The 26,990-nt window shown below is 39.0% G+C and overlaps 1 protein-coding gene across 1 annotated transcript in view; it reads right to left on the bottom strand.

Annotated features, from left to right (window-relative positions):
* The window catches only part of Oca2 (OCA2 melanosomal transmembrane protein), a 320,901-nt gene that overhangs the window by 243,503 nt on the left and 50,408 nt on the right, over positions 1-26,990 (bottom strand). Inside the window, exons 2-3 of the mRNA XM_076849417.2 lie at positions 5,241-5,339; positions 1,810-1,998 (exon numbers count right to left, since the gene is read on the bottom strand). Of these exons, the coding sequence (XP_076705532.2) occupies positions 1,810-1,998; positions 5,241-5,339 (288 nt within the window). The remainder of the gene's footprint in view (positions 1-1,809; positions 1,999-5,240; positions 5,340-26,990) is intronic.

Here is a 26,990-nt window from a genome sequence, read left to right as displayed (position 1 = left end):
CTTTTTTGTATGAGTTTCCCCAATAAAAACCCCTTGCTTTGCTTGCTCAGGTGACACCATGACACCTTGCTTATAAGTAATAAAACTATCTCCTCTACATCCCTATCTCTTTTTATTTTTTATTTTGAGACAGGATCACAATAAGTTTCTCAGGGCCTGGTTAAGTTGTTGAGGCTGGCTTTGAACTTTCAATCCTCCTGCCTCAGTCTCCCATGTTGCTGGATTACAGGTGTGTGCCACCATGCCTGGCCTATCTCCACTCTTACCTCTTGGTTGTACTTATTGGCTTATATTCACCAAGAGGTGAACTCCATGCATTCAGTTACAATATTATAAAATACGATACTAACATCCTTTAGTTCCATAGCAAGCACAAGGCAACTATTCCAGGAATCACAGAGAATAAAAACACTGTTGAAAGTCAAGTCTCAAATGTATGGGATTCTATTTATCTAAATTGCAAGGTAGTTGAGAACATGGCATCCTCTCCAGCTGTTAGCCAGCGGGGAAAACACATTAACAATGCTAGGGTTGACCCTTCTCATAACCCATGGGACCATATTACCATTCACATAATTTCATGATTTGCATAATTTCAGGGCAGATTCATGAGACAAATTTTTGCTGCACCTAGGAGAAGGACTGAGACCACTCATGGTGAATAAGCTACAGACAAGTAGGAAGCCTGGTGGGAAGAGACAGCTCCATGGTCAAGCAGCCGTGGGGGGACCTGGGGTCTAATCCCTGCTTCAATCTTGGTTCAAAATCTGTGTGACCTTAGGCAAAATCCTTACCTTCAAGATACTCTCCATTCACCCCCAGGAATGTTGCCAGTAGGATAACTGAGTAACAATTCCAGCGAATTACAAGGATTTGAAAGTAGATGCACTTGGGGCAAGCACTTGAGTGCATTTCAATTCAGCCCCAAAAGGATCTTCAAAAAAGACTTAATCCCCAAAGGTAGTGACACAGAAACAGCAAATTATGCACGTACCATCTTACTGTTAGCACGTGGAGGGCCAGAGAGCAAAGGGACACCAGGTGACAGAAGGCAGTAATATGACCACATATGGCTCTGCCAGTCATTCAGTTATTTCAGGTCAGATCCAGAATTGGGACCACTGATTCTCACTCCTAAGTCTTGTTCTGTCCCAGGAGATGATGTTTTCAAACAGGTTGATCTCAAAAGAGCCCTTTCTCCAAATAAATGTGCGCAGGGGAAAAAGCCCAGCAAATAAAACTGTTAGAGTGAGAGCGCTCCCACAAGGGCAGCACCTGTGGCTGTTGATGTCAGTGACCCAGAGATCCTTGTTCCCCACACCTGCGTCGGCCGTCCACACACGCATACACACATGCAGCCTTAGGCTCCCAGCTCCCACTATGCAGGAGGTCACTGCATCCCTCAGGCTGCACCATGCACTAGACCCAAACCTTCATCGAAAACCACAAAGATGGTATCAAATTCTAAAACACCAGCAGCAGACACTCCTGAAGTGAATCGATTCTATTTATAAACCTAAAGGCTCATGAAGACCTCAACCCCGCAAGCAAAAGGCAGGGAGTATAGGATGTGGCTCATTTATGTTTGTCATCAGCCTCAAGGGCTGCACACCAATTTTTCAGGGCCACTTTAAATGTCCTCCAAGGCCTGGGAGAAAAGTAGAAAACTTTGAAGGAAATGTGGATCCTGGCTAAATGCCAAATGCCATGCTCCTCTTCACCTTGTCATTTTAGAAGACTTTAGTGTGGGTGAAACCCCTGCTTTGTCCCATGGCAGTGATACTACTGCCAGAGCTGGCATCCACCTACCTCAGTGTGGACATATGGACTCTGAGGTGGGTGCTGTCCGGAAGCTCCCCCTTCTCTGAGGAGGCAGATGTAGACAAACCAGCTGTGTCTCTGCTCAGCAGGTATCTTCGTTCCCACTCAACCGAGCTGTTTTCCCAAGATTCATCAGGGGTGATGAACTCTGAGGAGTAAGCAGGCATGCACCGAGACCTGGAAAACGAGAGCTTGGTAGTTATTTTTGCTTTGCTTTGCCTTTTTTTTTTTTTTTTTTTTTTTGTGTGTGTGTGTACAAAATGATAAAGTCAATTCAATGTCCTGGATATTTAGTTCAAAAGTATGTATTAGTTTTAACTGCAAAGGCTGCAAAGACTGCCTCAGAGCCTCTTCACCAGCATAGAACTCAAAATCTTTTCTAGACCCAAGTGCTCTGGAGGAAAAGCAAAACAAAACAGCCAACAAAACAGCCAACAAACACAGAAAGAATCAACAGAAACTAGCTGTGCCCCAAACACTCAGAAAGTCATGTTATTTACACAAAATAATGCTGGATCTGTTTAGGACGGGAAGTGAGGTGTAGGATCCAATCCTTCTGCAATGATGATAACAAGAGTTCTAGTCCTTCCCCACTTTCTCTCCTTACTTCATGGCAGTATTCATCATCCACTTCCAAAGCTCCCACCAGGTGCCGATCCAACTTCATCACCCATGTCCCTCAACTTCAGTTCAATTGAACACAGTTATTTGGGGAATGAAGGCATAGTTAGTGCCAGGGAGGGGGTTGGAAACTTGGGAGAAACTTTCTCAGCACAATGTGGTTATTTATTCTGAAATTGCACCAGCAAAGCCAGATTTCCTCTCAGTGGTGAGGTGTGAAATGTCATAGAACCAACCCTGATCTTCAAAAGAATCAAGGCGTGAGGCACTCGATCACTTTGGTGGAAGGAATGGGTCTCTTGACGTCACAGGACACTTGGCTCAAAGGAAATCTCCAGGAATCACTCAAGCCTTCAAGATGAATTGTGGACCTTCAAGAAATATCAGTCTTTTTTGATTTGGGGAATCTTCTAATACAGCTGTTACTGGCTCCCACTTGTTTCAATATTTGTCTCTCTCTGAATGGGCTTGATCTCTCAATACCTAGATCCATTATACTTGTCCTGAAGCAGAGTTGAGTAGTGTAAGCTTTTCCTCCTCTGTGTATATCTTTCTGGAATGAAGCTGTGGGACAAGTAGTCTACCTGGATTTCCCACACAACATCCAAGGCAATATGAGCAGGAATGAGTAACATCAGTATTGGCTAGACAGGTCATGATTGGGGGTCTAAGTTTAGAAAGACAAACCAAGGGGAACTTGTTACAAAATTATAGGTGCTCACATCCATTTACATGGCATTTGGCATTTAGCCAGGCTCCACATTTCCTTCAATTTACATAAATTGGTTGAATCCCTGGTCTTCTGAACAATTCCCTCTGTACAAGTGCACCTGACTATCAAGAGGCTGTACCAAATGCCAAGGATGTTCATGCATTGCAGAGAATACACATGAGATCACAACATCACCATTAATGACAGCTGCAATCTGTTGTTACATGTTAGAAAAAAGTGAGGATGCTCAAACCCAGCTAACTTAACAGAGTATTATGATTTTCCTGAATATGTATCAGGGCTTTAGAACTGGTTCACAAGGAAAAAAAAACATATTCAAAAGGAGAAGCTCCAAGATGAAAATTAGATTGTGTAAAATCAATATGTAGTGAGATAACAAATGATTGAAAATTGTTAATCTTTTCTGTTAATTTTATGACTAGACAATGCTCAGGTATGTGAAAAATAATTTCTCCTCTTAACTGCTGAAGAAACACAACTGTAACAAAACTGGAACTAAGAAAGTGCTTTCTTATAAATGGAAAAAAACAAAGCAAGTTAATTTCCCTGCTTTCTTAAATAATATATATATGTTATAGATGGACACAATGTCTTTATTTTACTTTATGAGGTTCTGAGGATCTAACCTAGTGCCTCATGCATGCTAGGTGTACTCTCTACCTCTGAGCCACAACCCCAGTCCAATGTCAATGCTTTCTAAAGTGGTGGTGTGCACTAGAACTTTCTGCAGAGATGGAAACATTCTCTGTTTGCCTAGGCCAGTAGCCAATTGCTGTTGGACACTTGAAGACTTGAATTTTTAATTTTGTTTCAATTTAATTCATTTTAATTTGAATTACCATGTTTGATGAGAAGCCACCATATTGGTCGGTGCCAATGCAGGACAAACTCTGACCCTGTACCACTGAACATTCCTGCCCTCCATATGCTGAAAATGATACATTTATTTCTGAAAATATGAAAATCAATGGATGCTATCTTGATTAAAACTGCCACAAAATTGAGTAAAAGTAAAGCAGCAAAAAGACCTTTTCACAACCAATACTTTAGTGAGCTTCATGCAAAAGCTGTAAGCAAAGCTGACCCATGTTCTGGCCTCTGGCCCAGTTAACACCCCAGAGCATGTATGTCTCTGTGTCCAACATGCTCCAGACGAAGGCTTCCACCTCATTGGTTTTCCAGTGAATTATAAATTCTAAAATGTCTCAGGCCTTAGCAGTTTACTGGATAATTCAAGAGAAAGCATTAAAGAAAGAGATGTATGAAGTGTTTGTTTTTCAAAGTTATGGATTAGGAGAGACAGGGACAAGAGTTATCTCACCCCTCCCTCAAAGGGGAGCTTTAAGCAGATGGGTCAGTAGAAATGCCCATCACCCATCTATCACTGAGGAGCTGGCAGCAGGGGGCATACTGTGTAACAAGATGTGTAGGGAGCCAGGGGACACCAAGAAGTGTCTCAGGATTTCTGAAAATTGTTTGCAGAAAGACCTAGCCAAGCCCTCATCCTAGAGGGAGTGTCTCTGCAAATTATCCTCCAGGTTAGCTCTGCTCAGACAATTCCTCAGCTACCCAGGTTTGCCTCAGAAAAGACCTTCTGTCTAGCATGAAATGAAACTTTCTTGTGAATCTTACATACAGGGTTTCTCAACTTCATTACTATTGACATTTGGGCTGGTGGGACGGTGTGGGAGGGTTACCTGTGCATTACAGAATGTTGAGCAGCGTCTCTGACCTCTGCCCTTCAATGCCAACAGCACCCCAGCTACCAGTGTGATAAACAAAAACGTCTCCAGATAGTGCCAACCTCACTCCTGGCTGAGAAACCCCAGTCTCACATGGGCTCAGTAATCATTGTAAGGTTATGCTTAAGGTCATTTGGGAATTCCTAAGCCACAGATATAACCACCAGCATGATGAACATCCATTATAATGATGTATCAAGGATCTGATAGAGATCAAATGTCAAGTAAAAAGTTATAGCTCAGGAAGAAATTCTCCACCATAAGTGCCATGGACATTGCCCAAAGTTTTCTTACATTCTTAAGAAGAAAAACAAAAAACTCACCCTCTGTCTTGTGAGGAATTATGCAGCAATGGAGTATTTTCTGTAATGCAGGGGTCTTTAGAACTGGAGCTGAAGAACTGCAGCAAAGGAGATGGGGACCTGAAAAAGACAGGAAAGGAACCAGAATCAGCAGCACAAAAAAATGGAGGTGTCCCCAATAACAGGGAGCAAGATCCAACCAAAAATCTGCCCAAGATTCAGCAATAAATTGTACATGGAATTTTGACCCAAAAGTTCTATCTGAATTGTAAAAATCTAGAGTTTAGGAGAGACAATTAGAATTTACCCTTTTCTCCAGCCTAACCAAAATGAAAAAAAAAAAAAGCAGAAACTCTCTCAGGAGACCAGATGCTATGGGATTCACACTTTCAGGTTAATGTTAGCATTGAACTTTCCATGCAGAGCTTTCCATCAATACAAGCATTCAATCCGATGGACCCATTTATATGCAGATAATTTTATCTCCAGAGATCACAACATATTCACATGAAAATGTCCTAATGGCTTCTACTAGAAGACCTAGTAGCAGAAGTCAGGGCCAACTGGTAGAAATAAAATGGTAGCCAGAATGGCATGGAGGAGACTCCCAATGGGCAGCAGCCACAACTGAGGCAAAGCCCTGGGAGGATGCCCCTCTGCCACACTGGCCTGTCTACTCAAAGAAAGGCTGCCAAAAATGTTATTATCCAGATAAGGAACTTTGTGAAAGGGAAATGATTGTGCAGATGCAAGTGCACCACCAATATATGGTTGTTCTCATTAAAGGACACATGATGTTTTATGAGAACTTGTAGAAACCATTTTCACTCCTAATCATTGGGAATATGTTACTTTATACACTGGTATACTACCTTTCTTAAATAGCCCAGATGATATAAAGATGCTGTGGGTGCCATGAATCACTCACATAGAGAAATAACAGTCATTCCTTTGGATCATAAATGCACAAGGAAGGAATTATAAGAAAAATATTTCCACTATTTTTCTCATTCAAGCATTCATTGGTGACAGACAGTAAGACTCTGGTTTTGTGGATGAGTGAACACCAGGCCACTGAGCTGTGACTAACAGCACCCACCATGTCTCCAGGAAGACAGAAATGGAGTCTATTTGAGGTCAGCATGAGTCCCCTTGGCACTATATCTGGGCTGCCTTTGGCCACTTTCAATGGAGAACACAGTTGACAGAGAACTCTCTCCTCAGGGGCCTTCCTAGCCAGTAAGGGGAATGTGAAGGGACAAAGGCAAAGAGTAGATGCCTTGATTTGGGCAGATGAAGGAAGGAAGGTAGGTAGAAGAATTTTGCCCAAGAAATTTAATATTTAGAGTATTTTTAACAGCTCAAACTGGCTTATGCAGTTAGTTGAGTCTACTTCTCCAATGTCTCATAATTGTAAATCTAGAAGGGCTTTAGGTATCTTTAGAAAAATGTCTCAATGAGTCAACAAATATCTAGGTATTTTCTGTTGCTCCAAGGAATGGTTTAATGCATGGTATTACTGGGAAAGCCCACTATTTCAAAGACCTTAATCATATTATTTAACTACCCTATGCTTCCATTTCCTCAACTGTGTCATATAGATTTAAAGAAAACAACACACACACACACACACACACACACACACACACCCATCAGCTTTGATGCATTAAATAAGAGGTAAATGTAAAAGAATGAGTTTGATTACTGTTGCAATTATTTTCATTAGACTGTGAGTTCCTTATGAATGGCCGCCATGTTGTTTTTATCCACCATAAGTGGTACCCAATTCAATGTAGGTTCTTAATAAATATTTAATAATGGATGGTTTAAAACCCAGTAATCATAACTTATTTGGCTGAGAATGACTTTTTGACTCAAACAAAACAGTTTTTTAAGCCATTACAATGTTCTTAGAATCACCATTGTCCCTCTGAAGAGTGGTTAATGCAATGGAGGTTCCTTGGATAGCCTAACCCTGAGGGTCTCAGAACAGCACAGGGCAGCACCATGTTACACAACACACAGGATTTGCCTTCTTGCCATTAAGGAGGAAATTTGGAAATGGGGGAAGGGTCCAAAGTCCATTTTATCCTCTCTGTAGTGGCCACATGTAGCTGATTTCATTATTGCTTAATATGCTGTTGTACTTTGCATCCACATAGTATTTTATGATTGTAGTTGAGCATTATGGAATGGTTTCTAAACTCTTTTATATATAGTTATATTATTTTTCTAAAAAGCCAAAAATAAAATGAGTTTCACCAAGAAATTTCCCAAGAGACTTCAGGCCATTCAAAATTTAAACTTGACACCACCCTGATAGTATTTCTCACTGTCTCAAATTCATTCTTCTTCCCAAAGAGGGGAGAACAGAGGAACCCCTTTGGGTCCTGTTACTTGGCAGGATCCCTGACCTGCATCCTGGAACACAAACTAAGCATAGAGGAGACTCAGGATGACCCAGAATACACATTTCATAGCTTGGCAATAAAAACTACAGTCCACAGAGCTGAAAGCCTGGCCTGTTTCCTTTGGCGTAATTAAGGGAGAAAGTAGTGATGAGATCTATATTATTCCTGACCTTTTCTCTTCTGAAAAAAGAAATCCCCTTGACATTTTTCTGACTTCACATCTGTGTGGTTTCATAAATTTCAACAGTGTCTGGCTCCCTCATGTGTCAACAAACTCTGTACATGCATTTGCAAAATTCACCCATGCCCATAAACTTATAAGCAGGCAATATTTATTTTGAATAATTTGGAAATTTAAAAAGAGGATAAAAAATTAAAAATTGTATGTAATCCCATTTTCCAGAGACACCCAAAGCTAACATTTAAAGAACTTGCTTTCAGGGTTGTTGTTGTTGTGTTTTTTCCCTACATATAGTGAATAGTTTTCTAAGTCAGGTGTATCTTTGGATCTATGCATGTACGGACACACATTCTCACACATAAGGTGTTTTTCTTCAGATTTTTCAATTTAGCCATCTCATTAGTATTTCCTGTGTTATTTACTATTCTTGTACAACATAATTTTAATGTTGATCATCATATTCCATTATATGAATTGCCGCATTAAGCTTGACAGTCCATCTATTGATGGAGATTTAGGAGATTTCTGGGTTTTTATTGAAGTAAGTAACAAATGCCAAGAGTACTGGTAATTAAGTTTGTGTGTGCCTCTGCCTATTTCCTTAGGATAGATTCTTAAAAGTAGAATCTTGGACCACCATCCTCTTGCTGGAAGAAAGCCTATCTCTAATACTGCAACTTTCGGTTATAGGCAAGAACAAATTTTTATTGTTGCCAGTCCTGGTATTAGCTAAGGTTTAAATCCTCAAGCAATAAGTTTTAAAGAGCTAGAATAATATGATCCAACCCCACCACTGTCAAGGTATCCTGCTGCCATGAAAATTAGGAAGACAAGTTCATGCCACACTGAGAGATTCAGCTTGTTTCCCATACCTCTGCCACAACTCACCTTCAACAGTTTCCTCGTCTCCAGACCTTCCAGTTCTTTCTAGATCCAAATACTTGACAACCCTATGATGCTTATGCAATATTTCTGAATAAGAAAAGTAACTAAAACTGTTGCAGATATGAAGCACCTCATATATTAACACTTCTGTGAGAATTTACATTTTTAAAGACCAGAAATGAGAATGGTTAGCACAAAGGACAGTTTGGGGAGGTGGAGGCTGGGTATCAGAGGTGGAGGAAGAGGTTTGCTCTCAGTCTCTCTCAAGCCCTGTGGTGTATAGGCACCACAGACACGGCCATGGCTGAGGTCAGCTCTGCTTGGCAGTGGGACACAGTCGGTAACACAAAATGAAGAGTGCGATCTCTACTCTGATCTGTGTGGCAACCAAACTTACATCCATGCACTTTCCAAAGGATGTCTCCAAGCTTCCCTGAGGAAACCCAAGAGTGGGCAGGAAGGCAGAGGGCTGAGCGCAGAGGAGAGGTGGCATAAGCCATGCAGAGCTCCATGGGGAGCTACACCCAGGGCCAGCCTGCAAGTGGGACCAGGAAAAATCAGGCAGAAGGCAGAGGGTTGGAAGGCAGACAGTAGCCCTGTGAGCCCAGGTCAGGAGGTCTGTGAGCCCAGGTCAGGGAAGGACCCCAATGTGTGTGTGGGGACCAAGTATGTGAAAACCAAGCTCAGCCACGAGACCCTCCCTGCCCCAGAGCTTCCACCACAGCTGGGCTGTTTGAAGGCAGCTGAGGAGCCCTGCCACAACCAGAGCAGAAGATAGGCTGCAGAAAACTGAGATACGTTTCCAGCTGGGGCCAGCTCTTCACATCCCCATTGCTTGACGGTATCCCTAAAGTAGCCTAGAAAGAAAGGGGATTCTCCCCTGCTCATTATTGCTAGGATTCTGTTTGATAAGGATTAATAACAATCATGGTCATTAAAGTGAATGCTTTCTGCATCCAGGCTGTGCCGGGCCTATCACCTTATGATCTCATTTACCCCTCATGATAACTCTAAAGGTGGATAATTTTCTCTCCATTTAAAAAGCAGCAAATGTAAATCAAAGAAGTCAGGCCTTGGGTGGGCCCCCAGCTGCTAAGGGCAGAGCAGCATGTGCCCAGTTCCTGATACCAGTCTGCAGCCCTTCCTTCCCACCAGGAGACAATGCATCTGAGAGGTGGTGCTAAGCAGGAAGCCCTCCATGCAGATGACCACAAAGAGGCCTTGACGGACCAGTCAAGCAGCAGTCACAGACAACATGACCCCCCATTCTTCTCTGCCAGTCAGGGAGAACAATGAGGTTTCACACCTCTCTCTCTCTCTCTCTCTCTCTCTCTCTCTCTCTCTCTCACACACACACACACACACACACACACACACACACTTTGTTATCCCAACCTACCTTCTCAGGAAAGAAAAGCAAATCAGCAAGCAAAAGCATAGCTGAGTTTGCCCCAAAAGTGGCCACCTGGAACACAGCCAGGTGAGGAAGAAACACGAGCAGGAAGCTATTACCCATTTATGTGCAATTTTCAGAAGGCTTGGAAGAAAACTGCGATTTCTTACCTGAATACAATCAGCCTCTGAGATTCTCATCATCATTCTGTCTGAGCTGGGATAGGCTTTTTAAGTTCAGTTTAGCACAGAAAGGAAAGTGATGTCCACAGCTGAGCTGCTTGCAGGCAGCCTCTGTACACTCTGTGGATGCTGGACAAGCCACTAACCCCATATGTCCCCATCTACTCACCTGTAAGACCAATGGTCACTACTTCACACAGTTACTGTGAGGATTAAACGGCTGAGTCCAGGGCGTGTGCAAGATCTAGGACATGGCTATGGTTTAGCGTTCCAGGGCTCCCGACCAAACAACAAAAATCTGCCCAAAAAAACCCCAAGGAGTTGGGCATATCTGTCCCACATTTTGGCCTGGTCGATGACCTTGCTGAGCACAGGGTCCGTATCTTCCACTTGCCTGCTCTTCAAGCTTTGTTGAGCACCTCTTCACAGAAGAATTCCCTCCCTCTGGTCATCTCTCCCCTAGCTCTTGCCCTCTTAGGGGAGGGTTTATCACAGTTGTTGGGCAGAGCCATCCTTCCCACTGTCCACTTCTAGAAGTGAGAGGTGTAGTGTTCAGGACAATGACACAGAGCAGGTGGTGGCCATGGACTCCACGATACTGCTGACTCTTATGACAACCTTAGGAATAAAATACACCAAAAAGTCTTTTTGCTGATAAAAGAGGAGGAAATAACACTCTTTTTTATTTTAGACATACATGTAAATAGAGTATATTTGATATATAAAACTCATGGAGTACAACTTATTCTATTGAGGATCCCATTCTTGTGTTGTACATGATGTGGAGCTTCATTGGTGGTGTATTCCTATATGAACATAGGAGAGTTATGTCTGATTCATTCCACTGTCTTTCCTATTCCACCTCCCCTCCCTTCCCTTCATTCCCCTTTGCTTAGTCCACTGAACTTCTATTCTTCCCTCTCCAGGCCCGTTATTGTGTGTTAGCATCTGCACATCAGAGAAAACATTTGGCCTTTGGTATTTTGGGACTGGCTTATTTCACTTAGCATGATAGTCTCCCATTCCATCCATTTATTGACAAATGCTTTAATTTCATTCTTCTTTATGGTTCAATAATATTCCTCTGTGTGTGTATCACATTTTCTTTACCCATTCATCAGTTGCAGGGCACCTAAGTTGGTTCCACAGCTTAGCTATTGTGAATTAAGTTGCTATAAACATTGGTATGGCTATGTCATGTAGTATGCTGCTTTTAAGTCCTTTGGGTAGAGGAGTGGGATAACTGAGTCAAATGGTGGTTCCTTTCCACATTTTCAGAGGACTCTCCATACTGCTTTCCAGAGTGATTGCACCAATTTGCAGTCCCACCAGCAATGTATGAGTGTGATTTTTTCCCCACATCCTCACCAACATTTATTGTTATGCGTATGCTTCATAATTGCCATTCTGACTGGAGTGCAATGAAATCTCAGTGTAGTTTTAATTTGCACTTCTCTAATTGCTAGAAATGTTGACCATTTTTTTCATGTATTTGTTAACTGATCATATTTCTTCTTCTGTGATGTGTCTGTTTGGTTCCTTTGCCCATTTGTTGATTGGGTTATTTTTTTTTTTGGCAGTGGGGAGGGGTTAAGTTTTGAGTTCTTTATATATCCTGGAGATTAATGTTCTTTCTGAGGTATAGGTGGCAATGATTTTCTCCCATTGTGCAGGCTCTCTCTTCACACTCTTGATTATTTCCTTTGCTGTGAAGAAGTTTTTTAGGTCAATAAAATCCCATTTATTGATTCTTGATTTTGTTTTCTGCACTTTAGGAGTCTTCTTGAGGAAGTTGGTTCCTAAACCAACATGTTGTAAAGTTGAGCCTTGTATTTTCTTCTAGTAGGCACAGGGTTTTTCTGGTCTAATGCTTAGGTTCTAGATACACTTTGAGTTGAGTTTCATGCAAGATGAGAGGGGTTAAATTTCATTCTGCTACATATGGGTTTCCAGTTTTCCCAGCACGATTTGTTGAAAAGGCTATCTTTCCTCCAATGTATGTTTTTGGCATCTTTGTCTAGTATAATATAACTATATTTATGTGGGTTTGACTCTGGGTCTTCTATTCTGTTCCATTGATCTTCATGTCTGTTATGGTGCCAATACCATGCTATTTTTTTGTTACTATTGCTCTGTAGTATACTTTAAGGTCTGTATTTGTGATGCCACCTGCTTCACTCTTCTTGCTACAGATTGCTTTGGCTATTCTGGGTCGCTTATGTTTTCAAATAAATTTCATTGCTTTTTCTATTTCTTTGAGGAATGTCATTGGAATTTTGATTGGAATGCATTAAATCTGTACAGTGCTTTTGGTAGTATGGTCATTTTAACAATATTAATTCTACCTATCCAAGAACAGGGAAATCTTTCCATCTTCTAAGGTCTTATTTAATTTCTTTCTTTAGTGTGCTGTAGTTTTCATTATAGTGGTCTTTCAACACTTTTGTTAAGTTTATTCCCAAGTTTTTTTTATGTTTTTGTTTTTGTATTTTTGAGGCTATTGTAAATGGGGTAATTATCCTAATTTCTCTTTTGGAGGATTCATCAGTGATGTACAGAAATGCATTTGATTTATGGGTGTTGATTTTATATCTTACTCTTTTGCTGAATTCATTTATTAGTTCTAGAAGTTTTCTGGTGCAGTTCTTTGGATCCTCTAAGTATAGAATTATATTGTCAGCAAAAAGTGATACTTTGAGTTCTTCTTTTCCTATTCATATCCCTTTAATTTCTTTCATCTGTCTAATTGCTCTGGCTAGAGTTTCAAGGACTATGTTGAATAGAAGAGGTGAAAGAGGGCATCCCTGTTTTGTTCCAATTTTTAGAGGGAATGCTTTCAATTTTTCTCCATTTAGAATTATGTTAGCCTGGGACTTAGCATAGATAGTTTTTACAATGTAGACGTATGTTCCTATTATCCCTAGTTTTTCTAGTGTTTTGGACATGAAGGGATGCTGTATTTTATCAAATGCTTTTTCTGCATCTATTGAGATGATCATATGATTCTTATCTTTAAGTCTATTGATGTGATGAATTACATTTATTGATTTCCATATGTTGAACCAACCTTGTGTCCCCGGGATGAACCCCACTTAATCGTGGTGCACTATCTTTTTAATATATTTTTGTAATCAATATGCCAGAATTTTATTGAGAACTTTTGCATATATGTTCATTAGAGATATTGGTCTGAACTTTGCTTGATGTGTCTTTGTCTGGTTTTGGAATCAGGGTGATATTGGCCTCATAGAATGAGTTTGGAAGTATTCCCTCTTTTTCTATTTTATGGAATAATTTGAGGAGCATTGGTATTAGTTCTTCCATGAAGGTCTTATAGAATTCTGCTGTGAATCCACCTGGTCCTGGGCTTTTCTTGGTTGGTAGGGTTTAGAAGGCATCTTCTATTTTATTGCTTGAAATGGATCTGTTTAACTTGTGTATATTGTCCTGATTCAGTTTGGGTAAATCACATGACTCTAGAAATTTGTTGAGTCTTCGATATTTTCTGTTTTATTGAAGTACAAATTTTCAAAATGGTTGGTAATTATCTTCTGTATTTCTGAGTGTCCATCATAATATTTCCTTTTTCATCACATATGTTAGTGATTTGAGTTTTCTCTCTCTTTCTCTTCATTAGCATGGCTAAAGGTTTATTAATTTTATTTATTTTTTCAAAGAACCAACTTCTCGTTTTGTCAATTTTTTCAATTGTTTCTTTTGCTTCAATTTCATTTATTTCAGCTCTGATTTTAATCATTTCCTGTCTTCTAGTAATTTGGGTGTTGATTTGTTCTTCTTTTTCTAGGGCTTTGAAATATAATGTTAGGTCATTTATTTGTTGACTTTTTATTCTTTTAAGGAATGAACTCCATGTAATGAACTTTTCTTAGTACTGCCTTCATGGTGTCCCAGAATTTTTTTAAGTATTTATTTTTTAATTGTAGTTGGACACAATAACTTTATTATTTTATTTATTTATATTTATGTGGTACTGAGGATTGAACCCAGGGTATCACATGTGCTAAGCGAGTGCTCTACTGCTGAGCCACAACCCTAGTCCCCAGAGATTTTGATATGTTGTATCAAGTGTTCTCATTTACCTCTAAGAATTTTTTAATATCGTCTCTGATGTCTTCTGCAATCCGTGCATCATTCAATAGCATATTATTTAGTCTCCAGGTATTGGAGTAGCTTCTTTTTTTATTTTACCATTGATTTCTAATTTTATTCCATTATGATCTGATAGAATGCAGGGTAGCATCTGTATCTTTTTTGTATTTGCTAAGAGTTACTTGGTGGCATAATATATGGTCTGAATTAGAGAAGGATCCATGTGCTGCTGAGAAGAAAGTATATTCACTCATTGATGGATAAAATATTCTACATATGTCTGTTAGGTACCGCAGTCTGGCTGGGCAAAATTCAGGAACCACTTGTCAAAAGAAACTAACTTTATTTTTAGAACCACACACGCCAAACAAAACAGCTCCTCAGGAAAAACCCTCAGAGCCCAACTGCCACCAGCGGCTTCCCACAAGCCACTCCCCCAACCACCAGCCTCTCCACCTCCCACAATCCTCCTGCTCTTGAGGCCGATTGGCTGGGTCGTGTGGGTGGAGCCAAAAAAGTCCTCCAATGAGCAGCTCCGTGGCCTGAAAGGGCAAGGAAACAGCCCAATGAGCATCACCGCAGAGGAGCCAATCAGCTAGATGTTGCTGGGGCTGCTGTGAGCCAATCATCAGCTGGTAGTCTGAAAGGGTGGGGAAACAGCTCAATGAGCATCTCCAATGAGCATCACCGCAGAGGAGCCAATCAGCTAGATGTTGCTGGGGCCGCTGTGAGCCAATCATCAGCTGGCAGTCTGAAAGTTTGCTGGGGCCCCTTCGGCTGTGGCTCTCAACATCTCCCCCTCCCTGTTTAAACAACAAGCATGTGGCTTAGGGACCGTGCCTGCCTTAGGTTGTCCAATAGTACATATGGTCCTTACCCATTATCTTAGGTTGGTACCATTGTAATTGGATCTTACCCGTCACTGACTACCGGTCCAGTATACAGCCACACCTGTGTAGAGGTCTTTGTACCAGTGGGGGGTGAGGTTCTTTGCCTCACCTCTGTTGGCCCCCAAATTTTAGCTGAGCGATCATGACAAGCAGAAGGGAGGAAGATACACCAAGCCAACTGACGGCTCCTTTTGGAAAAATTGTACCACCGATGACACCATCAGCATAAATACCCCAACACTACCACAAGTCGCTACACCAACATCTAGCTGATTGGCTCCTCTGCAGAAACACACAAACAGACCCCCAACTCCAGACAATTACTGGGTCAGGACCTTTCCATTGTCCTGTTAGAATATCCTTCCAAAGTACCTTGGGTTTATGTACATTTTTTGGACACATATGCCTTTCCACAGCACTAAGCCCTGATGAATCCAAATTTAAAAAGTTTAGAGTAAAAAGGGTTATTTTAAGTTTATCTTTGGGGAATATATACCCCTTCCCAATTCCTTCTTTTTGCTTTAATAAGTACATTTTAATAGTTTGATGAGCTCTTTCAACTATGCCTTGTCCCTGTGGATTGTATGGGATTCCTGTTATATGAGAAATGCCAAATGATGAGCAAAATTGTTTAAAAGAGGTAGAAGTATAACCAGGGGCATTATCTGTTTTTAACTGTTTTGGAACGCCCACAGTGGCAAAATTTTGTAAGCAATGAGCTATAACATCTTTAGTTTTTTCTCTGGCATGAAGGGAGCCCATCAAAAATTCAGAAGAAGTATCAACTGTCACATGCAAATATTTCAATTTTCCAAATTCTGGCAAGTGTGTGACGTCCATCTGCCAAATATGGTTAGGTATCAATCCTCTAGGATTGATTCCAAGATTAACTTGTGGTAAAAAGGTCACACAATTTTGACATTGTTTTATTATTTGTCTAGCTTGTTCCTTAGTTATTTTAAAACGCTTTTGTAAAGTATTAGCATTGACATGGAACTTTTTATGAAAATTTATAGCTTCTTCTAGTGTAGAGAAAATATGTATGTCATGTGTAGTTTTATCTGCTAAATCATTGCCCAAACTAAGGGCTCCAGGCAATCCTGTATGTGCCCTGATATGTCCTACAAAGAATGAATCTTTTCTGTCCCAGATTAGACTTTGTATAGTGGAAAGCAAAGAGAAAACAGTAGAGGAAGGGGAAATCCTACCAACATCTTCAAGGGATACTATAGCATTAACTATATATAGACTATCGGAAAATAAATTAAATACAGAATCTTCAAACATCACAAAAGCCTGTAATACTGCCTTAAGCTCTACCTTTTGAGCTGATTGTTTGGGTACTAAAAATGTAAAAGTTTGATCAGGTGTAACTATTGCTGCTGTACCATTATTTGATCCATCAGTGAATATATTTGGAGCATTCCCGATAGGTGTTTTTCTTGTCATTTTTGGAAAAATTACAGGATGCAATGACCAAAAAGACAATAAAGGATTAGATGGTAAGTGGTTATCAAATGAAACAAATTTGGGGGCCAACAGAGGTGAGGCAAAGAACCTCACCCCCCCACACTGGTACAAAGACCTCTACACAGGTGTGGCTGTATACTGGACCGGTAGTCAGTGACGGGTAAGATCCAATTACAATGGTACCAACCTAAGATAACAGGTAAGGACCATATGTACTATTGGAAAACCTAAGGCAGGCACGGTCCCTAAGCCACATGCTTGTTCTTTAAACAGAAAGGGCGGGGAAACAGCTCAATGAGCATCTCCAATGAGCATCACCACAGAGGAGCCAATCAGCTAGATGTTGCTGGGGCCGCTGTGAGCCAATCATCAGCTGGCAGTCTGAAAGTTTGCTGGGGCCCCTTCGGCTGTGGCTCTCAACAGTTAGGTCTAAATTATTGATTGTATTATTGAGTTCTATAGGTTTGTTTGTTTGTTTGTTTAGCTTTTGTTTAGAAACTATCCAATGGTGAGAGGGTGGAGAGAGAGAGTGGTGAGAGAGGAGTGTTAAAGTCACCCAGTATTATTGTGTTCTGCTCCATTTAACTCTTGAATTTGAGAAGAGTTTTTTCATAAATGCAGATGCTCCATTGTTTGGGGCATATATATTTATAATATTTATGTCTTGTTGATATGTTTCCCTTAAGCAGTATGAAATGACCTTCTTTATCTCTTTTGACTAACTTTGGCTTGAAGTCTATTTTATTTGATCTGAGGATAGAAACCCCTGCTTGTTTACGCAGTCCATGTGAGTGTTATATTTTTACCCAACCTTTTACCTTCAGTCCGTGGATGAATTCTCCTATCAGTCTCTTGAAGGCAGCATATTGTTGGGACTTTTTTTAAATCCAATCTGCCAGTCTATGTCTTTTGATTGATGAGTTTAGGCCATTAACATTTATGGTTTTTATTGAGACAAGCTTTGTATTCCTGGTAATTTTTGTTTATTTTTGGTTTTTAACTTGACTTTGATTGGTTTTTCCTTTAGTGTAATGCCTCCCTTCAATTTGCATTTTCATTGTTGTTTTCATTTCCTCCTCATGGAATATTTTGCCAAGGATGTTCTATAGTACAGGCTTTCTAGTTATTAATTCTTTTAACTTTTGTATATCATGGAAGGTTTTCATTTTATCATCAAAACTGAAGCTTAATTTTGATGGATGTCAGATTCTTGGTTGAATTCCATTTTCTTTCAGAGCTTGCATATGTTATTCCAAGATCTTCTAGCCTTGAGGCTCTGGTTTGAGAAATCTGCAGGTATCCTAATTGCTTTTCCCCTATATGTGATCTGATTCCTTTCTCCTGTGGCTTTTAAAATTCTCTCCTTGTTCTGTATGCTAGGCACTTTCATTATAATGTGCTTTGATGTAGATTTGTTGTAATTTTGTACATTTGGTGTCCTCTTGTATTTGATTTTCCAATTCATTCTTCAGGTTTGGAAAATTTCCTGATAATATTTCATTGAATCGATTTTTCATTCCTTTGGTTTGTGACTCTAGACCTTCCTCCATCCCGATAATTCTTTTTGTTGTTGTTGTTTTAATTAGTTACACATAACAGTACGATGACCTTGACATATCATACATTTGAATCAGATGGGATATAATTTCTCATTTTTCTGAGTATACAGGTTGCAGAATCACATTGGTCATACATTCACATATATGCACACAGTAATAATAATGTCTGTTTATTCTACTATCATTCCTATCTCCTTAACCCCTCCCCTCCCTTCCCATCACTTCTCTCTACCTAATCTAGGGTAACGCTATTCTTTTTCCTCACATCTTCATACATGTATTTTGTATAACAATGAGGGTCTCCTTCCGCCATCCATGCAATTCCCTTTCTCCCTCCTTTTCCTCTCACCCCTCTTCCCTATGTAGAGGTAATCTTCTTCCCATGCCATTCCTCTCTTTCCCATTTTGAGTCACCCTCCCCTTATATCAGGGAAGACATTCAGTATTTCTGTGGGGGGAATGGCTAACTTCATTTAGCATAATCTGCTCTAATGCCATCCATTTCCCTGCAAATGCTATGATCTTATTTTTTAGTGCTGAGTAATATTCCATTGTGTATATATGCCACATTTTTTTTAATCCATTTATCCATTAAAGGGCATCTAGATTGGCTCCACAGTATAGCTATTGTGAATTGTGCTGCAATAAACATTGATGTGGCTGTGTCGCTGTAGTATGATGTTTCTAGGTCTTTGGGGTGTAGTCTGAGAAGAGGAATAGCTGGGTTAAATGGTGGTTCCATTCCCAGCTTTCCAAGGAATCTCCATACTGCTTTCCAAATTGGCTGCACCTCAATAATTCTTATATTTGGTCATTTCATGTTATCCCATATTTCTTGGATGTTCTGCTCATGGTTTCTTACCATTTTCACTTGGTGGTCAACTTTATTTTTAAGATTATATATTTTGTCTTCATTGTCTGTGGTTCTGTCTTCCAAGTGAAGATCTTCCAAGAAAAGAATCTCAATGGAAAATTAAAGAATTATTTCTGTTGGAGTTCAGTATCTTTCCTACTTCCATTCTCATCCAGTTTAGGTGGGATTGTCTGTTATTTGCTGGTATCTCCACCCTCAGGATGGTGAAAGTTATTCGGGTGGGAGGGTTGGTCTTGGAGGTGGAACTCCTAGAGGTGGGGTATAGCACTTGCTGGTCCCAGTTGGAAGACTGTACCCCAAGGATCTCCTTTGGGGCCCGCTCATGTGTTGTAGGTATCTGGCCTTACCTCCTTATACTGCATGTAGACCTCACAATTCCTGGTCTCTAATTTAGTCTCTAAACTGTTTCTCACTCACCCCCTCCCTTTCTACTTCCTAATCAGGAACCTCTCTCTCCGAGGTCTTGTGGGCTGCACTTTGGGGCCTGTACACCTATCCTAAAGAGCTGTTTTTGTATGGGGCAGTTTAGGACCAGGCTTTGAGAGATACGAACTGGTCACATAGCTGCAAGTGCTGTGCCAGGTTAGTGGCTGTGGGGAAGGGGCTAGAGGTAACTTGATCTTGTTTCTAGGCTCCAGCCAGTGTCCCAAGCTGGAAGTTGCCCCAATTAAAGACTGCAATGGCAGTAGTGAGGATAACCCAGAAGGCCACAAAGGTGTCCCAAGATGGAGGCAGCCACTTTCAGAGATGGGGCATTGGGGTGGGCCAGGTGATGGCGTTGGAATTGCATTTTGAGATGCAGTTCAGTGGCATTCAGTGCTGTGACAAGCAGCTGTCTCCAGACCCTCTCAGGTACAGGTTACCACATAGAGGGGGTTATGACAGAGTCCCAACATGAAGGCAACCAAGGGAGCCCCAGGTTGGTAGATGGGGTCCACATAGGAGCAGCAGCCAGTAATCCTATGTGGGTGGGCAGTCAAAGTCACTGATGCCAGGGATCCTGCTTGGAAACTGTGGCCAGGGATCCTGAGTGGGCAAGCCACTAGGGGTCCTGTATGGGTACAGTGGGTGGGATTCCTGCGCAGGAGCAGCAGGTCCTCTAATAACTCTCAGAGAAACAGTCTTCTCACTGCTTGAATCCAAGGTCATGGATCAACAAAGACTGCAGCACCCCTCTAGGTGGCCATCTTGGATCCCCATGAGAAGATAATTATTGATCCATATTAATAGACATGCAATGAATAAAAATGTAATTGTTAATGTAAATAACACAAAAGTGGGGAGCAACAGAGATTTACAGCACAATTTTATATGCAATTTAAATTAAATTGGTATCAATTCAAATTAGATTGGTATAAGGATGTTCTGTGTAATTGACACTGTAAGCACAAAGAAAATATCTGAAGCATATACACAAAAAGAAGTGAAATAAGAATAAAAACAAAACAAATAAATTAAACACAAAAGGAAGGCAGTGACAGAGGAAAAAACTATAAGACATACAGAAACAAATAGCAAAACACAAATGTAATTTTTGAATCAGTAATTACATTAAATGTAAATGAACTAAATTCTGTAATCAAAATCCACAAACTGGTAGAGTTATTTAAAACAAATCCTAATTCAACTAAAGACTGGCTATAAGAAATTCACATATAGGTTGAAAGTGAAAGGATGGAAAGATATTCCATATAAATAGTAACCAAAAGGGAGCTGGGGTAGCTATATCAGACAAAATGGACTTTAAGTCAAAAACTTATAAAAGCCAACATGATAAAGAAGTCAATTCCCCAAGAAAATGCATCAATTATAAACAATATGCATCAAACATCAGAACTCCAATATACATGAAGCAAACATGGACAGAACTGAAGGAAAAATAGCTCTAAAATACTGAGAGCAGATACTAATATCTTACTTTCAATCATGGATATTACAACCAGACAGGAGATCAATAAGGCAATAGCTTGAACAACAGTATAAGCCAGTTGGACCTAACAGACCACCCAGAATACTCCACTCAACAATAATAGAATACATTTTTTTCTCATGCGCATATAGAACATTTTCCAGGGCAGACCACATGTTAGGTTACAACATGTTTTAATAAATATTAGAAGATTAAAAAAATACAAAGCACCTTTTCCAGTCACTCTGGAAGTGAACTAGATAAAAATCAATTACAGAAGGAAAACTGAAAAATTTACCAAAAACTGTGAATATTAAACAGCATACTCTTAACCAATGTGTCAAAGGGGAAATTAGCAAGTATTTCTTAAAGGCTGAACTGTGTTGCCTCAAATCCATATATCAAAGCCCTAACCCTTTGTGCTTCACAATATGAGTATATTTGGATAAAAGGTATTTAAAGAGATGGTTAAGTTAAATTGAGGCCATTATGGTATATCTTATGGTATATCTTCAATCTGATTGATATCCTTCTAAGAAGAGGAAATTTGAACACAGAGAGACATCAAGAGTACAAAATCAGACAGAGATGAGCATGTGAAGAGGCAGCAAGAAGGGGGTCATCTTCAAGCTAAAAAAAGAAAAGAAAGCTCAGCAAAAAAAAAAAAAAAATGCTGAATGACCTCTCGGAATTTAGGATGTTGATTCATAATATGCTGGGGGTTAGGGCTGGGAGGATTAAATGAACTCTAGATAGGGCAAATGGGAAAAGGGAAGGGAGGGGGAATGGGGTAGGAAAGATGGTGGAATGCAATGGTTATCATTACCCTAAGTACATGTAAGAAGACAAGAAGGATGTGACTCTACTTTGTGTACAACCAGAGATATGAAAAATTGTGCTCTATATGTGTAATATGACTTTTAATGCATTCTGTTGTCATATATAACAAATAAAAATAAAAAAAAATTTAAAAGAGCTCAGGAAACCAAGCCTATAAATGCCTTTATCTTGAACTGCTAGTCACAAGAATGACAAGAAAATAAATTGTAGTTGTTTAAGCTACCCAGTCTGTGGTATTTTGTAACAGCAGTCCCAGAAAACTAATATAATACCCTGAGACCCACTGGAAATAGGTCAGAGCATATCAAAACTCATGGGTTGTAGTAAAAAAAAAAGTACCAAAAAAGGAAATTTACAGTTATAAACACTGACATTAAAAAAGAAGAAAGATCTCAGATCTACAACCTAACATATTTTTGAGAGAGATTTGACAGGATAGAGAGATGAATGGAAGGATGAATGGATAAGACAGAGATAGGTGTGTGTATATGGGCATGTACACACACACACACACACACACACACACAAACACAAATGCACACACAAGTACAAGAATTACAAATTCGAAATTCCAAAGAGTAGTCCCCATATTTAGAAGGAAAAGGTTGGGAGCCATTTGGTTAGTGAGTATATGGGGGTTTATGGAAACAAACTTCATAATATTTTGCTTATAACATTTGTCTATAATAGACATTATATTTATTTTTAAAGGAAGAATAAACAAATTGAACAGAAAGTAAACTTGTACCATAAAAAATGGTATGGAGATAATTAGAAACAAAATGGGGTTTTAAGAAAATTTGGAATGTGTTCAATATACCAAACAAATGTAATTCACCACATAAGTAGAATAAAGGAAAGAAATCACAGTAATCTCAATAGATGTAGAGAAAGCCTTCAATGAAATTCAACACCCATTCATGGTACAAATACTTGAGAAATTAGAGATAGAAGGAACTTAACTCAACATCATAAAGGCTATACACAACAAACCCAGAACCAACAAAATGGTAAATGACAAAAAAAAAAAAAACTGAAAGCATTTCTTCTAAAATCTAGAACATGATAAGGCTGTCCACTCTCACCACTCCTATTCAATATAATACTTGAAACTCTAGCCAGAGCAACTAGGCAAGAAAAGGAAGTATAAAGGATAAGGATAGGAAAAGAAGAATTCAAATCATCACTTGTAGATGATATGGTCCTATACTTAGAAGACCCAAAAAGCTCCATTAGAGAACTGCTAGAGTTAATAGACGAATTCAGGAAAGTAGCAGGTTACAAAATCAACACAAAAAAATTAATAGCTTTCCTATACAACAATAATTAATTTACCAAAAATAAATAAAACAATCCCATTCACAATAGCCTCAAAAATAAAATAAAATACCTAGGAATAAATGTAACCAAGAAGGCAAGAGACCTCTACAATGAAAATTATAGACCACTGAATTTATTAATCTATTTTCTAGTATCTTCTTAAAAGAAATTTAAGAAGATACTAGAAAATAGAAAGACCTACCATGCTTATGGGTAGGTAGAATTAATATTGTAAAAATGACCATACTACCAAAAGCAACATACAGATTCAATGCAATCCCCAACAAAATACCAATGACATTCTTTGCAGAACTAGAAAAAGCACTTCCAAAATTCATTAGAAAGAATTAAAAAAAAAAAACAGAATAGCCAAAGCAATACTGAGCAAGAAGAGCAATGCTGGAGGCAACATAATGCTACAAAACTATAGTAGTAGAAACAGCATGGTATTGACACCAAAACAGACATGACTACCAATGGAACAGGATAGAAAACACACAGACAAATCCATGGATACAGTCATCTGATCCTTGACAAACATCAGAAAGCATATATTAGATAAAAGATAGCCTTTTTAACAAATGGTGCTGGGAAAACTGGTTATCCATATCTAGAGAAAATGAGACTAGATCCCTATCTTTCACCCTACAAAGAAGACAACTCAAAGTGGATGAAAACCTAGGAATTAGACCAGAACCTTTACAACTGCTATTAGAAACATAGGGTCAACATTCCAACTTAGAGCAACAAATTTCTTAGTAGGACCTTAATGCACAGGAAATAATACCAAGAATTAATAAATGGGACATCATCAAATCAAGAAGTTTCTGCACAGCAAAGGAAACAATTAAGAATGTGAAGAGATAACCTACAGAATGGAAGAAAAACCTGCTAGCTACTTTCCCAACAGAGGATTAATATCCAGAATATATAAAGAACCCAAAAATATCAACACCAAAATAAAAGCCTAATCAATAAATGGGCAAATAAACTAACCAGACAATTCTCAAAAGAAGAAATACAAATGGCCAAAAAATATATGAAAAATTATGCAACAACTTTAACAATTAGGGGGATGCAAATCAAAACTACACTGAGATTTCACCTTTCTCCTGGTAGAATGGCAGCCATCAAGTCTAGGACAATAATAAACACTGGAGAAGATGTGGAGGGAAAGGAACAAGTTTACACTCTTGTGAGATTGTAAATTAGCACAACCACTATGAAAATAAGTATAGAGGTTCCTCAAAAGACTAGGAAAGAAACCACCACATGACCCAGGTATCTACTCCTCAACATTTATCTCAAAGAATTAAAAGTCAGCACACTATAGTGACACATGCATACACACATTTATAGCAGCATAGTAGCCAAGATATGGAGGCAGCCAAGCTACCCATCAACACATGAACAGATAAAGAAAACGCTATATATATATATATATATATATATATATATATATATATATATATATATATACACACACACACACACACACACACACACACACAACAAAGTTTTATTTAACCATAATGAAGAGTGAGATTATGTTATTTGCAGGAAAAAATGTATGAAACTTGAGAATATTTATGTTAAGGAATAAGTCAAGCTCAGAAAGTCAAGGGTCATAAGTTTTCTCTCATAAGTGGAAGCTAGAAAGGAAAAAAGATAGTGGAGGGGGAATCTCATAAAACTAGAAAGAAGACCAGTAGTACAGAGAATGGGGACCTGGGGGAAGGAGGAGGGAAGGGGAAAAGGTGATACTGGAGAACAAAAGTGGTTGGATGATATTGTTATATGGTGTTTGTATACACATATGTAACAACAAATTCCACTAATATTATAATTCTAATGCACTAAAAAAGAAACTTAAAATTTTAAAAATAAAAAAGTGAAATAGAAAAAAAAGAAATGAAGGAATGGGAAACTGTAGTAAAATCTTGAAATACAGATTGAAAACTATGTCTAATTGTCATTTCTAGTTAGTCTAAGAAGTAAAAAAAAAAAAAAAAAACTCTGATTTCTAAAAAGGCCACTTTGAGGACAGCCTTGAACTTATGATCCTCCTACTCCATGGCCTCCTGAGCCCCTGGGATTATAGGAATGCACCACTGCACCCTGACCAACATTTTCATCAACAACCACAGGCATGCTGCCATTATCCATGCCTTGAAATCTAGTGATAAGTGTGGACCCAATATTAAAATAAAATGCACAACTCTAAAAAAAAAATTTAAAAAAAATAAATAAAAAGGCCACTAAAAATTAAGAAAGAAAATGAGTTATATTGATAAGAAATGCTGAAATCCCAAACATATTGCCTAAGATGGCCTGTATATCACACTGAAGTAGAAAAAGAGGAATTAAAAGACTACACTTTTTACAAATAAAAAGTAACAGGCCTTTCACTTTCACTATTTTCTACCATAATAAAATCTTATTCATTTGCATTTCACTAATCTTAGAAGTGTCCTCTACTTGAAATATGTTGTATATTGGGGTTGATGTTAACCTTTGTTTTGAAAACTGTGTTACAAATAGTGCAACTTAATATTTTAAAAAGAATGTCTAAAGGCTTCAAAAATACACCAGACGGCTTAAAAGGATAGTTTATTTTAAAAAAAAATTGTTGAGTAAGAATGGCTATTGCTAATCACAAAAAGTTTAATCATATAACCCAAAGCCTAAGGAGGTTTTAACTAAGAAATTTTACAGGAGCAATTTTAAGATTTACTTCAATGTAAGAACATCAACTGGATTTAAGGTCCGGCTTGAATTATTCTCTCCCTTAAGGAAAATGGTTTAAATAGCTAATGAGAGCTATCTGACTTTTGAGGTTTATAATGCAACAGAGAGCGGGGGATGGGTTTGGGATGGTAAGGTAGTGACTAGCCCAGTGGGACACAAGAAGTAGACACAGGGGTAATAAAACCAAATGTGCATGGTTGTTCTTATCAACTTGCTCTGGAATCTGGTGACTGCTCAATAAATGTCAAAAAAGCACCATAAAAAAGATTGGTGCCCACTTTTTCCAGGGCTCAAACACAGGTATTCAGATGGAACAGCTGATTCTTAGGATTAATTCCTCAGATACAGAAGATGCAATCCTTCCTTTTCAAAGCAAATTAACAAAATGGAAAAGACTCCTATTCAGAGGATCACTGCAGTGTAATAAACGAGTTTTTGAATCTCAAGCCGACAAGCAACGCATTCAGCACTGGATATATTGTTTTCAATCAGAAAAAAAAAAAAACCTGAGGGAAGAAATCAGACCAATGTTCACTCCAGTTAGCTGGAATGCCCAGAAAATTAATCACTAACATTGCATAGACTTGAGCCTAGGATGGTTATTTAATAGGTAAATCATTTTTATTGCACAAAAAACCAAAAATATGTCCTCCCAAAACACACTGATGTACGACATGTTTCCAAGGAAAGATTAATGTAACATTCTCCAAGGTAATGAAAGGTGTGCAGGCCTTGGGTAAAAGCTCCATCTTTTCCTGATAGCCATCATTTCACAGAGAGATCAAGGACTGCTTGAGTCCCAAGATAGAAAACATCCAGTACTGTCAACAGGAATACAGATAAGACGAAAAGAGCCTCAGCATGTTACTGTGTGAGACCTAAGATTGCTATATTTTTCCAGAGTTGACAGCTCCCTGAAAGACCATGTTTTTCATATTATATGTGTGTGTGCATGCCACTTGCTCAGTAGTGACATCCCAAATCTTAAAAAAGGAAGCA

This window comes from Callospermophilus lateralis, chromosome 3 (genome assembly GCF_048772815.1).
Source record: "Callospermophilus lateralis isolate mCalLat2 chromosome 3, mCalLat2.hap1, whole genome shotgun sequence".
Classification (NCBI taxonomy): Eukaryota; Metazoa; Chordata; class Mammalia; order Rodentia; family Sciuridae; genus Callospermophilus; species Callospermophilus lateralis.
This window is presented reverse-complemented; position numbering and strand designations above follow the sequence as displayed.